The sequence below is a fragment of the Aptenodytes forsteri genome, unplaced genomic scaffold, assembly GCF_000699145.1.
Source record: "Aptenodytes forsteri isolate BGI_AS27 unplaced genomic scaffold, ASM69914v1 Scaffold322, whole genome shotgun sequence".
NCBI lineage: Eukaryota > Metazoa > Chordata > Aves > Sphenisciformes > Spheniscidae > Aptenodytes > Aptenodytes forsteri.
Window position 1 is genome coordinate 1159217 of NW_008795045.1, and position 14928 is coordinate 1174144.

A 14928-nucleotide genomic window follows, 5' to 3' on the forward strand; every position below is an offset into this window, starting at 1 on the left:
GGGGCGGGGCGCGGGGGGGGGGAGGGGGGGAAGTCCAAAAAAGAGACATTGATCTCATCTCCCCCTCAATTATTAGATGTGCACTTATCAACACTACATGGAGCTCCTGCCACTGTCCTCCTGAATGCCCTGTATCATTGACAAGTACCTAAGTGGCCTTTCACTTCTCTCCCTCCAGCATAAAGGAAAGGAATTACCTCCTGGTGGAGGGAGAGGATTGTAAGAGCTAAACTTTCACATCAAAACAAGAGACGAGGCACCATCTCTCTCAAAATTATACCCTGTATACTGCATAAATAACCTACCAGATAAAATGGCTACATATAACCTGTTCTACTCCGCTGATGGTTTAGGAACTGTAAGCACTTCTGGACAGACTCATTATTCAAACTACATGGACCAGCACCTTCCGTGTTACTGTGATATACCGAAATTGTGATGTTCTGTGATTACAGTAGGGCAGGTTTGTTAACGGTAGGATCAGATTTCTTTAAAGACAGGATGGCAACAAAATGGAGTGGCCTCCTGCACTGTCAATAAAATGGTACTAGTCACAGAGGAGAGAAAGTGGGTACTAGTGCTTCATGAGCTAAAAGCACAGACACTTTATTCCTGTAGAGTACACTTCAGGGTGGGTTTTTTTTGTTTGTTTATTTTTTCCAAGCATTTCTCCCAGAGAAAGGAGGTTGCTAAACAACATGGGGAAAATTCTAGAGAGAAAAAAATAGCAAATACAGGTGGCTGCTTTTGTGATTACTGTATCGCATTTGCTGCACTGTGAAATGACTCCACCTATGTCCAGTGTCTCCCCAGCCATTTATAAACCAACTCGATGTAAACAGTGGAAAGACAGAAACTGTTGGCATATACAGCAATGTGCTCAAATACACACAAAAATAAGTTTTCCAAGTTGTGGGTACCACTCCTCTACTTCACCACAAATTGACACTTGCATGGACCAGTTCGCTCCTTGTTTATTTTGCCATGCTCAAGCTGGAACTAAACATTCTCTAGGAAAGTCTTTTCCAGCCAAGGTTTCAGCTAAGTAAGTCTCCTGAAATCCCAAATTAACAGATTATAGGATAGTCTATGGATTCCCACCTCACCTATTTTAAGGAAGCAGGCTTCATCCTTAGTTACCTACAGCAGGAAGGGGAAACACATTGCTGTTTATTTTATCATACCTGCTATGTTTTCTCAAAACTATTTTGTGCACTAAGTAAAAATTCATGCCTTCTATGTAGAAAGGATCTGTATGAGGAATTGCAATTTGCTCCAGACTTGCTATTCTTGAATTGGGTGTATTTTTGTGCTGTTTAGACTCTTGGATTTTATTTTCTTTTAGGGTCAGTTTTTCATACTCAGAAGATATACATTAAAGCCTGAGAGACTGTACAATTTTTATGCATGGAAAATAAACCAGGTATTTCCTTGCTGAATGAAAGATATACTTAAACACAGAGCTACAAAATGAGCACTATCAAACACTATCGGTTCTACCAATACAAGGAGCCTGGCCCGTTTAAATTTGATGCAAAAAATTCTTAGCAGGGTGTTAGTAGAACCTAGGAAGTTGAACCATTTACTTCTGGAGGTAAGCCTACATTGCCAAACATTTACATGCTCAGATCCACTAGAAGTATGTTTCCCATGGCTTCCCCACCACCACCACCTTCAGAGAATCACCTCCCCCTTTACTTTACCCTTAATTTCAGGTAAGGGTAAGAGGGACCTATTGAATAAAAAGGAGAGCTGCCTATCACACATTGTGTCATATAAAAGCGAAGAGGTACATCTGCAAGCCCTATTCTGTCTCTTCCAGACCAGGAATATGAACTTCAATCTTCTACCTCTTGCGTTAAGCGAGTTATGCCAGAGACCCACCAACACCCATCTGGATTCTGAAAACCCAAGCCCACATCTCAGGACTGACCACAGCAGTGCTGCACAGTGTTGCCACCAGCTGTACTGTAGTCACAGCAAGGCCTTCTACCCCACCAGAAGTTTCTTTCTAAAGGTGACAGCCCTTCCCAAAGAAGCTACCAGACATGCTCCCACCAAGGTGTCCAACCTGCCACACATGCAGGTTTACGCTGTTATTTTCTTACCTCGTTACACCGTTCGAGTGCCTGGCTGCTATTCAGGTTTACAGTAGACTAACACTATTAACACTGAGACAATCCTTGGAACAAAGTGAGATTAAATATATGGTGAAGACTCCTGCAGAAACATTTATCTTTTAACAGGCCATGTTCCAAACTCTGTGTGCTAATCTCATAAGCAGTTTTACTGGAGCACAGAAATTTAACTAGAGTTTATTTTACTTCTTTCACTTTTCCTAAAGAAAAAGAAAGCTCTCTAGCTTGTATTTTGCAAACCAGGAGTATTTTTGGGAAGGAAAAAAAAAAAAAGAAAAAGAAAGATGAGGTTTGAAACTTACATTTCACACAAAATGTTCTGATCTAATTTATTTCCTTTCGTAAGTGGAAAGAAAGCCAATTTAAAAGTTTAGAAGATAGACAGACAGCGCCGTCATCTCCTGCTTAGGAGGAAATTAAGGCCAGCAGAGGTAATGAAATGGAAAGTTGACTCTGAAAGCACAGAACAGAGCAGAAACGTCTCAGGGTATTACAGTTAATTCATGCAATACCTGGAAAACTGTCTCTATGCTGACCTATACCCAGACAGTTCTAAAGCTGAGAACCACTATGAGATAGCCGGTTTTTAAAATTTTGATAGCCGGTTTAAAATTTTGTTTTCTTGTAAAGTTGCAACATTATTCTACTGCTAGTGGTTTTGAGGTTTTTTTATGTTGTGTGTTTTGGGTTTTTTTCCCCCAACAAGAGCCCAATCATTATTGCTCTCTGCTCTATAATGAAGAATGAACCCTTAACAGCTTCGTTCACCAAATTACCCCATTTCTTCTGAATAAATAGTTTTAAAGATTCTGAAACACATATCTTGGGAAAGGGGATGCCATAAAGGAAAATTCTAAGTGTAGACAATATAATTCAGTGCAATATGAAAATGGACGTTTGAACTCTGAAATTAATTTTGGTAGCCTTAATGGAGTGTATTCCACATAATTCTTGCTGTTAACTCAGGTTCTTGCCAGCTTCTTTGCAGGAGGAGAAGATGTGTGTATACCAGCGTGTAAAGAAAAACAGGTAAGAAGAGAAGTCACAAAACAATTAAGGAAACATGTTGACTCAACCCATCAAACCAGACACAGTGAGTCCATAAACAAGGAAAACCACTGTTACTGCAAAACTTCACTGGTACATATTTAACTGAAGGATGTGAAAATTATATGTTTTTCATCTGTTATGCAGCAAGTGTGGTTTATCAGCAGCAGTACATGTACATGGTCTCTTAGCAGGTGAAAAACTCAAAAATTAAGTAATTTACACACATTTGTCAGGTTCGTATTTTGGAGTAAAAATTGGAAGGCACACAGACTGACAATTGGATACTGGCATTTCTGTTTCTAGGGCTCCCCAGTTCCCCTAAAGTCTAGGAATAGACAAACCTTAGATAATTTGTTGGTGCCAAGAGACAGATTAATCTTTCTTAAATGAAAGTAGGCTGGAAAATATCACATGAACATATATTTCTGGTACTTCAAGATACTCATGACTTTGCTCATTCACAGTTCAGTAGGAACCAAAAGCAAGACAATAATTACAAAATAAATATTGTATTCTTTCCCTCCCTCCCTCTGCTACTTTTTCATATAAGTGATTATGGCATGAAACAGTTTGTATCACAGCCCTACTGCATATTTCTCTTCCTTTTTTCACATGAAGTAAACATAAAAGAATGCTCTGAAGAATCAATCTGTAAATTATCTTTGATATTCAACTTTTCCATTTTCCATATGCAGAACTTAAGTTTTATTTCTAACAGGTGACAAGGGGCTTATTTCCTTTTTAAATAACAAAGCCTTCGACTCTCCGCCAGTACAGATGTATATAGTTTTACTATCTGTTCTATGAGCTTGTATCAGCTAACAGTCTACCTGCATAAATTAAAAATTATCCCCTACCACAAACTTGATAATAAATATCTTGATACTTTTTAAAAATAGTTTTTGTCCTAAGCTTTATGCTAATGAACATTAAACCGCATTTTATGACAGCTGGATGATGCAGAACAGTTGTTGAGCTAAAATCTCATTTGCCAAATGTCAGCTCAGAACACGGGTGTAAAACCAGAGAATTAGTAATCCAAACTACATGGTGAAAACAATGGAAAAAAAATAGTCAACTACATCAATGCCTGCCAACCATTTTTCAGGGATTTCAGATGGAAATTCCACCTGAACTGAAGATTCCTGAAAATAATGTTCAGTTTTAGGAACCCTAATTGCTTATTAGGATGAGTACGCCCTCTCTTGGGTATCTATTGCTCATCTTGAGCTGAATGACATAAAGCAAATGCTAATCAAAAGCCTGCAATTAGTATGCTTTTGTCTTGCAGATTTTCCTCTGCCAGAGAGCCTTTGTTTGGACCTCTGGTTGGACAGGTAGGCTCACAGTGTCTGAAAATGATGCCTGCCATTCCCCTCCACGATTCGTGTCAGTCACAAAAAAACCCAACCAACCAGCCAACCAAAGCAGCAATAGGTCTGTAAGGAAACTCAAAACTTAGCAGTTGACGAAGTCCACCTGCTGACCAACATGTTTATTTTTTCTTGCTGTGTACGATGTAAATGATAACCCTTTGAGGAACACAATGCAACTTAACACAGCCACTGAAAGTCTTTCTTGTATTTGGGCCATGTTTTCCTTTTCCTAATTAAACCCAGTACTTCTAATTATACCTCCCATGTGCTACCCTAAATAATTTCTGTCCTTCTATAATATTTTTACAAGCGTCTGGAAAATCTTCTGTCCCCTCCTTTCCACACTTGTCATTTATCCACATTTTTGTAATCTATCCATAGAAATCAACATTAAAAGTCTCCTGATTGCTTTTGTTGCTTTTCTCCAAACTCCTTCCAATTTTTCAATGTCTTTCTAACAGCTGAATGATCAGCAGCTGCTGTAGGCCACAGATAGTTTCACAAGCCAGTCTGCCTAGGTGGACTATAGCTTCTGGGGACTAAGGCGTAACATCATCAGGTGTGCTTCTGACATTTCTTTATAAGAATTATTCGAACCAACAAGTAAGGGCAGCAATACTACGTAAGAGACACCACACACAGTCTATGGATCAAATGAATGAGATCACGAGTAATGCAAACCTCTTTTACAAAAGTTATTTTGTGCAAAATCCCAATCCATCTAATAGTAATTAGTAATAATATTTAATGATCCCCTCTAAAGAGTTTATGAAGTTTAATTTATACCTGGACGCCTGCTCGCTCCTACTTTACCTACAGAAATCAATACTCATGAAATGGTATCACAAGACAAGAAAGAACCAAAAAGCAGGCAAATGAAAAATTTGCAAGAGGGAATCTTCTTTTACAAGCACATATCCTATATATTAACTACTAACAGTTGTGAAGTGACAGCAGAGCAACTAAACAGATAACCTTTTCTTAAAAAGATATTATGTCTAGGACTGTAGAGATACTGTAAATGTGTCTTTCCTGGCTATAGGGAATAGTGCCTTCAACATCATCATGCTTCTCCTAAGAACATTTCATATAGACTACAGTCATTTCTCCTCTGGTTTAGTGCACTCCTAACGTAATTGTCTTTCAGTTTGAACACGAGACAATTACAAAGCAAAGCTCTTTTTTCTCCATGGGCTTTCATATTCTGGAATACAAATATATCAAAATACCAAGGTTTCAGAAAAAGACTGTTTCCCTCTGGTTACCAATGTTTGCTCTGGGGCAAGGGGAAGAAGGGGAGGAATTAAATTTGTATTTTTTCAAATTTCTGGAGGAAAAGCTAAGGGGGGGAAAAAAAAAAAAAAGAAGTTGAAGACAAGACGTTTTCTCAATAAGTAAAACTCTGCAATGGCAGAAGTAGCTACAAGCAGTGATGTTTCTGATGTGCCATAAAATTTAGATGCTGTTGTGTTCCCGGCTGGAGAGACAGAGAAAACTGCTATAATGCTAAACAAGTAGAGAGAGCAGGTTGTGAATATTTGGTTTTTAATGCAGGGAAGGAAGTCTTTTCAAATTGTTGCTTAAACACCTCCAGCATTTTTGTTGGGGCAAATTTTTGGGCTCTCCTGTCATTTAATTACACATAGCAAAAATAAATAAATAAATCACACCGTCTGCCATAGAAAAACCCTGTATAAATTAACACTTTCAAGTTTAAACTGAAGTCACCAAAGAGACTTGCTTTCTTTTCCATCAGAAAACTGAACAAAATCACCAAGTGCATTGAGGATTACAGTTAGCATTTCCATTGCTGTTAACATGGAAGTAAAATAATTTGCCAGAAAACACTCTCTCTAATCCATCTGCCTCCTTGGGCTATGTATGGCTATAAAGTTTCCTCTTTGCACCTTCCCTAGGTATATGAGGATGGTCATGCCTCATAGCAACATTAGAAGTTGTGCTATATATTTAAAAAGCATGCACAGTAACAACCATTTCTGCAAAGCTGTAATATACACATTCTGTTACTACGTACTGGCATTGGAAGGCTGCACAACGCACAGGGTGAAGCCTGATTACGTGTTGCTTCCACATTGCTCAGTCTCATTGCCCAATACCAGAATATCCTTTTCTGCAGCTTTTATGAATATTAACTGCAGACAAACCAAGAACTGTAATGACTTCTGCCCAAGGATTGAAAATTCAATCCACAGTGGTTACAGAGTCAAAACAGTCATACCACTCCTCCCATTTTCAGAGAAAATTACTTTTCATAAGCTTTTGAGGGGTGGCACTACTGAAAGCAGGCTAAACACACACATTCAAGACCACTCCTGTCATTTTGTTTCACAGAAGAGCTCATGAGAGCCTTCCAAGGTAAAGCATTAGGACAAAGCTGTTATGCAAACAAAATCTTTCATGTACAATCACGGGTTTTCTTTTTTTTTTTTATATTCAACCAACAGCAGAAACATACAAAGCAAACCGCAATTACAAACCTCCACACGAGCAAGAAATAGTAGACAATGAAGGTTTCACCCACCTGGGATCTTTCTGAATGCTATCAATGGAAGGTGACCTAGCCAAGGTCCCTTCAGGTGGGATGGCTGGCCCAGATTTGCTGTATGGTGATTCAACAGAAGGACAATACTGCAGCTGTCGGTAGGGGTCTGCGTAATTGGAGGCTGGGCCGGCCGCATAGCTGGCCCTCTGGAAGGTCGCTGTTGCATTCTGTGTGCCGTGTTGACTGCCTGTGCGCTGTAAGGGTACGGAGTCGACACCAGGGGAAGATGGGGCTACGACAGGAAAGTAGGGACAAAGTAAAAAATTGAGGACCTGTTCACAGAAATGGTTAACCAGGTCTAGGCAGAGGGGGAAAAAAAAACCACAACCAAAAATCACACACATATAAAACAGGGGTTCAAAAAGAATGAGAAAAAGAACCAAACAACATTGTCATTTTCAAAACCATTGAAGTAAATAACCGTCAAACAAATTTCTAAATGGCATGCCACTTCTGGACTAGAAGACCTTTACACCAGTTAAACAGACCGTAGCAGTGCTTTTCCACTTGGGGTTTTAACTGCACTAACCTGAAATGAAAAAAGTGCAGAAGCATGGGAATAGTCAAGCTAAGATTCACAATCACTACTGAGTGAGGCTTTCGCAGTCCTTACAGGGGTAGAAGTCAATCAGATCCACCAGCAGAAGGAGGGTCAAACCAGGCTCAAGAGTCCAAAATGAGACGGATGGCTCTATTGCAGAAGAAACAGACAGCCATAGCCGTCCCAAATTTGTAGTCCTGGTATCCATAAAGCAGGTAACACCAGACATCTGCTACTGAGAGTTGCTGTGTACTCTTCGTTAACCCATCTTCTGTGTATTTCACCTTAAGTAAGACTTAGGGGACTGCTACTGCTAACTCAGTCTGAAAAAGAGCTAACTAAGCACAAGGTGCTTAGACATCACATAGATGTCTTAATGCACACCAGCAACGGCTGTGCTCGCACACCACAGCTCAAGATTAATGCATTACCAGTTGTTGAGCGGCTTAACCAATAGATTTAAACTGACTTAACGTTTTTGCGACTCAAAAATCTTATTAATATCTCTTGCAGCCCATTATCTTTCTGTTACAGCACCGTGCACTGGAGATCCACTCTGCTTTATGATTCTTATTGAACATGCAATATTTTTGAACCGAAGTCCAGTTAATGGCAAATGGATTATCACTGTAAGGGCCAGAGGACCAATATCCACATGATTTTTGGCCTGGAAACAAATACAAATTAAATGCTGGCTCTGCTCAGAAGGAAATTTTGTTTGAAGTGCCACGTGAACTCATGGTGGCTCCCATTTCCCCCTGTCCCAAGACAAGAATACTTTTGCCAACAGGAGTGGGCCCGAGTCCAGGACTATTTTTAGCTGGGTCAAATTCATATGCTAAACTGTAGGCAGAACCACATATTCAAGAGACAGGTTTTCATAATAGATTTCCCAATAATTTCTCATTAACATGCACATTTACATTTTAAGTAAATAAATATTTAATATATTATAGGACCATGAAAGGGACTTTAAGCATTTTATCTCAAAAGTGTCAGCAAATGAAATACAGTGAGCTTTAAATACAATTACAGCAGTCTGGTCTGACCTAATGCTTGTCAAAGTTACAACACCTGAAAATTTTAAAGTTGTATCAGATCTTTGCCTTATTTTTAATTTTTCTTATGGTTCTGAAGTATATAATTTTACAATAACAAGTATTACCTTATAACTTTGTTACAAACATAGATAAATGGGATCACCCACTTATCTACCGCCCCATCATCAGGAGTGTTCAAGGCCAGGCTGGACGAGGCTTTGAGCAACCTGACCTAGTGAAAGATGTCCCTGCCCACAGCAGGGGGGTTGGACTAGATGATCTTTAAAGGTCCCTTCCAACCTAAACCAGTCTATGATTCTGTGATTACGTTAACTTACATATATAGCAACATTTTACAAGTATTGCTTTTGTTTAATTGCTAGGATGTATTTCTTTAAGAAATGAGTAATAAGACACATACAGACCTTTTCATGAAACTGCATCAGTTAAAATGCATAACAGTGTTAGCATACTGAAACATCCCATGCACAAATCATGCGAAATTCAGTGTTAGGAAGACAAAGAAAACATCACATTTTAACAGAAAACACACACAGTTCAAAACCAAAATTTGGTGCCTTGTGAGAAAAAGAGTAAAAAAACAAGTTAGAGAAAGCACTGGAAATATTTTCAAGTGAAAAAGCAAAAATGTAATTGTATACTGACACAGCATCCTCTTAAGTACTGTCACTCCGCAGAATATGCTGCTAGCTTTCGACACAGTATATGGGGAATTGCAAAAAACCCTACAACACTAATACTGGTGAAAACAAGAACTTCATTGTAATGTAGATTGCTTTGCAAAATATTCCACTGCATTTCCCTTCCTCTCCTTTGCAAGACAGTTCAATGGAAATCGTGTTTGTTTTTAAATTCTTTGAAAACTTTTCTGTTTTCTCCTTTGTCTTGTTATCAAAATAGGTATTTATATGAACTGAAACTAGCTGTCACCCTAACACCTACATGCTTTTTGAGTCACTCTGATTCATTTCTCAAATTATCTTCCTAGCAGACTGTTACTTCCTTTTGAATTTTATCACAATGAACACAGATGTGCCGTAGTCAGAATATGAGAATGAGACAAATCTATGACTTAGTTAAACATTCACAAATAAGCTTGTTTGGCCACTGTTACCCAGATCAATTAAAAGAAAACCAAAAAACCCAAACAACTAACACCTTAGAATAACTTCTACATCTAACTTGACTACAGCCACCTTCATGGACTGTGACAGAGTTAAGCTTCAGCAGACATTTTTACACGAATAATTTCATGTAAAACTGAAGCAAAGCCACATCCTACCAATACGTTACTCTTGCTTAAACAAGAGTCTTTTGGCAGCCAGACTTACTGACTGAAGTATGTCTCTTTAGGCTATGGCAAACTTTCTGTCTATTGAGATCTCCCTTTTATTTAGCTATTAAAACAGCAAAGCTGTAGTGATTATGTCTGTTAAAAGAAATAAATTCAGAAGTCTATTTGCCTCACCCAGCAACAGTAAATCTTCAGTGAGCACAGGGGCATCCAGAAGGCACACACTTGGAGTGGACCAGAAAGCATTCATGTACCAGCTATGTCTGCAGATGGTCATGTAACCTTTTTATGTGTTTTTAAATTGAAGACACTTACCCCTTTCTCTAACTTTCGCATTTGACTCTCCTTTCAAATCCAAGCCAGCTACACCTTGACCAGAATCAGTTCAACGTGGGTAAGATGCAATACTACTTTGACAAGGATCAGGGGTTTGCCCCAGCAAGGGAAGAGAGGGGTGGGAAGGGGTTGTAACAGAAGCGCTCTTTCTGAAGAAATGGGCTGCTTTCCCCTCTCCCAGCACCAGCCACCAGCCCAGCCTTCCCGGGATCTGGCCTGGTTGAAGCAGGATCATGGCCAAGTCACATTGTTGCCCTGGGTCTACGGCGGACCCTATTCTGCCTCTGCATAAAGGTAAAACCAAAAGTTATAACCGGACTGTGAAGAAGCAGGTCTGGTTTTGTGGACACCATGGCACCTTGTTGATTTAACAAGAAGATTGGAGGTAAAGGTGTCCACAAAACTAGACCTGCTTCTGGCCTTCGAAAATCCCAAAACTGACAAGATCAAGATTAAAATCCAAGAAACAAAAGGCCTCAAAACCTTACTTATCCTGTATCTTGCTTTACCTAAGTGACCACCCATGAAAGCATTGTTTTCAATAGTGACTGCTGCCTGCACTTTTTAAAAACTTACATGGAAATTCAGTGGTTGATGTCAGATAAATAAGTCTCTCGAGTTCTGCTCTGCTCCTTTTGCACTGGTCAGCCTACCTGTGGCTCCTTCCCAGGACCGCTTGGCACAGTGGCCTTGCAGAGGCACGGGGAGAGGGCGACTGGCATCTGGCCGCCCCTTCCAGGTGCCCCACTCCATGCACACGACAGGGGCTTGTACAGACCGCAACCTCCAACGCTGAGGCTGCCTCACACTGCCGGTAGGGTCGCAGCACCCACCCTGCTGCAGCTAGCAGATACTGAGTATAGCAAGTAACATGCTCAGTAGTAGGCCAATAAATCTCTATATATTCATGAAATTTTAAACTTCAGTGTAAGAACCATGCTTGAAGAGAATTTTAATTTTGGGTTGAGAAAAGGGTTTCAATGAGAATTTCCAAAGTGAGCATTTCACACTGTGCAAATCAAGAACTATAGTCTCAGTGAAGAGATTTCAGTTTGTCACCTAAAAATTTAAGATCTTGTTTTAATTTGGCATGTCATTAATACGTTAAAAATACCGTATCATCTCAACCCTTCACTACTGCAGCACCAAAATCACATCCCCAGAAAATGGAATGTCTGGGGTACCACACAGACATTTAATATGTTCTTACATTTCTTTGCCAAAGAGAAAGAAAAGCCCCTGTTAACTATAATGAAAACCCTCCAAAGACCTGATGTATGCCCTGATTATGGTTCTCTTGATTACAGAAATAGCAAATAGAAAAGCTAGCCTTTATAATTTTCTATGGCTTTTGCATAGTATTAACAAAGATACAGCAACTTTTATATTAATGCTGAAAATTTAGGTGTATCGTTAAATATGCTCACAGGCTCATAATGAAATGATCAACTTAGAAATTCTAATACTCAACTTAGAAATTCACTTTCAGATTTTGTATCTTCTTTTCAAATCTATGACATCTCTAGAAACAACTAACAAAACCCAAAAAGCAAGAACATGTTGATTTAGGCAGGGATACTATTGCACCATACCTAAGTATCTTAGGGAGACAGTTCAGACTTTCAGGAAGTCAGAGGGCATTTTGCCCAGTTAACATACGTAGGATCAGACCTTCAGAAAGGATAAACTCATTTATGAGACTTATCTTGCTACACCTTCTTTCTGAAAATTACTTGGCTAATGCTGCTGTTTGATTTTTGGATACTACCTTGTAAAATTTACCTCTTATTCTATATTAGACATTCAGTTCCTGTGTTAACCTTCTCCTTGTGCCTTTCATACAGATTTCACAATTCTTTACTTGTTTTTTTCTTTCTTTTTTTTCTTCACTGGTTTGCACCTGCCATTGATTCTTACTCTCCTGTGAAAGTTGAAAATTGGATCCCAGTAAGACGTCCTTTCAGTGCAAGGTATGTCCACCATCCCTCCATGAGTTCATAAATGATACAAATGCAGTGCATTCTGTTTGTAGCAAATATATAGGGAGATTTATCAAACACATACTTTTCCCATCTAATACACCATAAAAATAACACACCGCATTCTCTGTCAATTAGGAAACAGAATTCACCAGGTTTGGGGGATACAAACACTTTTTATCTCTAAATGTTAACTGCGTGTTTTAGAGCATGCACCAGCTTTTTTGCAATAGAAGTTTAACAAAATAGATTATAATCAAGCTAGGAGCAAATCAGCAATCCAAAGTAACAAGCACAAGCAGTCAAGTTTAACACTGTTCAAGATGTATGATAATACATATATAATAATAATAATAAATTTGCTTAGCAGTTACTTTTAGCAGCACTTTTCCACACTGGAAGTGTAAGATTTTAGAGAAATATATGGCTGGGGGAACCTGAAAATATTTACCAAAAGAGGAAAAAAAAACCCAAACTGTAATTGATATTAGCAACTACCTCAAAGGTAGTTAAGATTTTATGAAGGCACTATCATATCCTCTGTTCAAAGTACACACGCACAAAGAATTTCATACTTTAAACATGCAAACTGAGAGGCAGAACAGAAAAAAACCACTAAAGGATTTCAGATACAAGGCTCCAATTTAGATTTAAAATACTCAGGACCTTACGCAAGTATCAACTCTGCAGAAGTCCTATGTAGCTTGGCAACTTTGCTACATACCTTCTTGTAGCTGAAACAGGAAAAACACAGTCAAAACTACTGCAACTTTCTATTCCTGTTGTTTGCCATTTTCTCCTCCCTCACTTGTCTGCACTCTTTATTTTGTCCTATTTAGTTGCTGATCTTGCAATCAAAACTCCCATCTCCAAATTCTCAGCCAGAGAGAAATAAAAAGAACCTGTAAGCAAATCTTCCCTTGCATCCTCACAGGATGGGCTCTTCTCCATCCATCCAGCCTTTGCTCTCAACGCATCAATCTTTTACGGCTTCCAGGATTGCATCAAACTCCACATGGTCAACTGGAAAAGCCTCTTTCCCTCTATTTCCTCCATGTCCTCTCCCTCTCACAGGGTTTCTAGTTATGCTTCAAAGACTCAGCTAGCCTTGTTCCCCCTAATTCTTTCTGCTGGCTCCAGCTTTCTCCAGATGCTCATATTTTTGTATATCAGGGGAAATGCAACCTCCTTCCCTCCAGTCAGCTCCAGCATGCTCAGCTCAGCGCCTTCAACAGCCAGGCATGGCAAAGAGCCAGTCTCCCTGCTGTACCAGGTATGTCTTTTTAGGAGAACATAACATGCCGTACAGGGGAAATGCAAGCAAACAAAAGAAATAGATACTGAACGGCATGGTACTTAGCACAAACATGTTAGTCACAATTTCCTCAGGTACTGGTTATACCTGGCTGTCACACCTACTTGCTATTAGTGTGTCTACATGCTGTTGCAAGCATGTTTTCGGTAATATTTTTATCATCAAGTGTTTCCATGACATGATAAGGAGGAAGCCTTTTTATCAAGGCAACATCCATGTCTCTTCCAGATGGCATCACAGGAGATTTACGTTGTTCATACTCTCCCATCCCATCTTCAAAACCAGAGGTAGCTGTTTAAACACTATGCTATTACTTCTATGGGAAATACTCAGTGCATCTCTGAATTAGTTAAAAGCTTCATTCCCACCACTGGCAGCTGCAGAGTACTAAGCCTAATGAAGATCATAAACATACTCATAGTGCTTGTACATCCCAGTAATGAATTATTACCCATTTCCTATTTGATTCTTTCAAAAATCTTAAAATCATCTCCTGACCATCACTGTATTTACATGCCACTGTTTTACGGGAGAACAACTCCTTGCTTCATAGAAACCAAGGGAACATCACTTGTGCTCTGCATATTGTCATGTTCGATAAATCCCCTTCCAATGCAAAAACTGACAATCTTTGAAGACTGAAGAACTGAAGTTGCTACTGCACTGATGTATCCTTTCATTCTGATTTTCAAAGAGCATTCTTTAGATCTGACACTAATTGTGACAATAAGGCTGAACGTTCCTTTGCTTACAAACTGATGTTTTTCCATAATGCAGAAAGAATCGGTGAAAGAACATACTGCTTCCTCGGGTTCTGAGCTATTTCTCTGTTTACAGAACAGCTGGTATCTGGTCACTGTGAAGGCTCCTTTTGTCTATATTGTCCCACTTCAGTTTGCACATCCTCACATTGTCTGATTTCCTTTTCATGCTTATTTTTTGTCTGAAATACATACCTTTTTTTCCTTTTATTGAACAGTTCCACTGGGGGAAGACGTATAACTGCCATTGCCTAACCCTTAGCATACGGAATAATTTTCTTAATCACCAATTTAGACTTTGCGTTTCTTTACTAGTAATTATTTTATTTATGGGTTCAAGTATGTGATTAGCTGACATCAATCTGAAATCATAGAATCATGGAATCATAGAATCAAGCTGACATCTCTGAAATCATAGAATCATGGAATCATAGAATCATAGAATAATTTCGGTTGGAAGGACCTCTATCTAGCCCAACCCCCCTGCCGTGGGCAGGGACGTCTTCAGTCTTCA

The 14928-nt window shown here is 39.2% G+C and overlaps 1 protein-coding gene across 1 annotated transcript in view; it reads right to left on the reverse strand.

Annotated features, from left to right (window-relative positions):
• The window catches only part of CTNND2 (catenin delta 2), a 287386-nt gene that overhangs the window by 257754 nt on the left and 14704 nt on the right, over positions 1-14928 (reverse strand). Inside the window, exon 2 of the mRNA XM_009276983.2 lies at positions 7107-7359. Within this exon, the coding sequence (XP_009275258.1) occupies positions 7107-7359 (253 nt within the window). The remainder of the gene's footprint in view (positions 1-7106; positions 7360-14928) is intronic.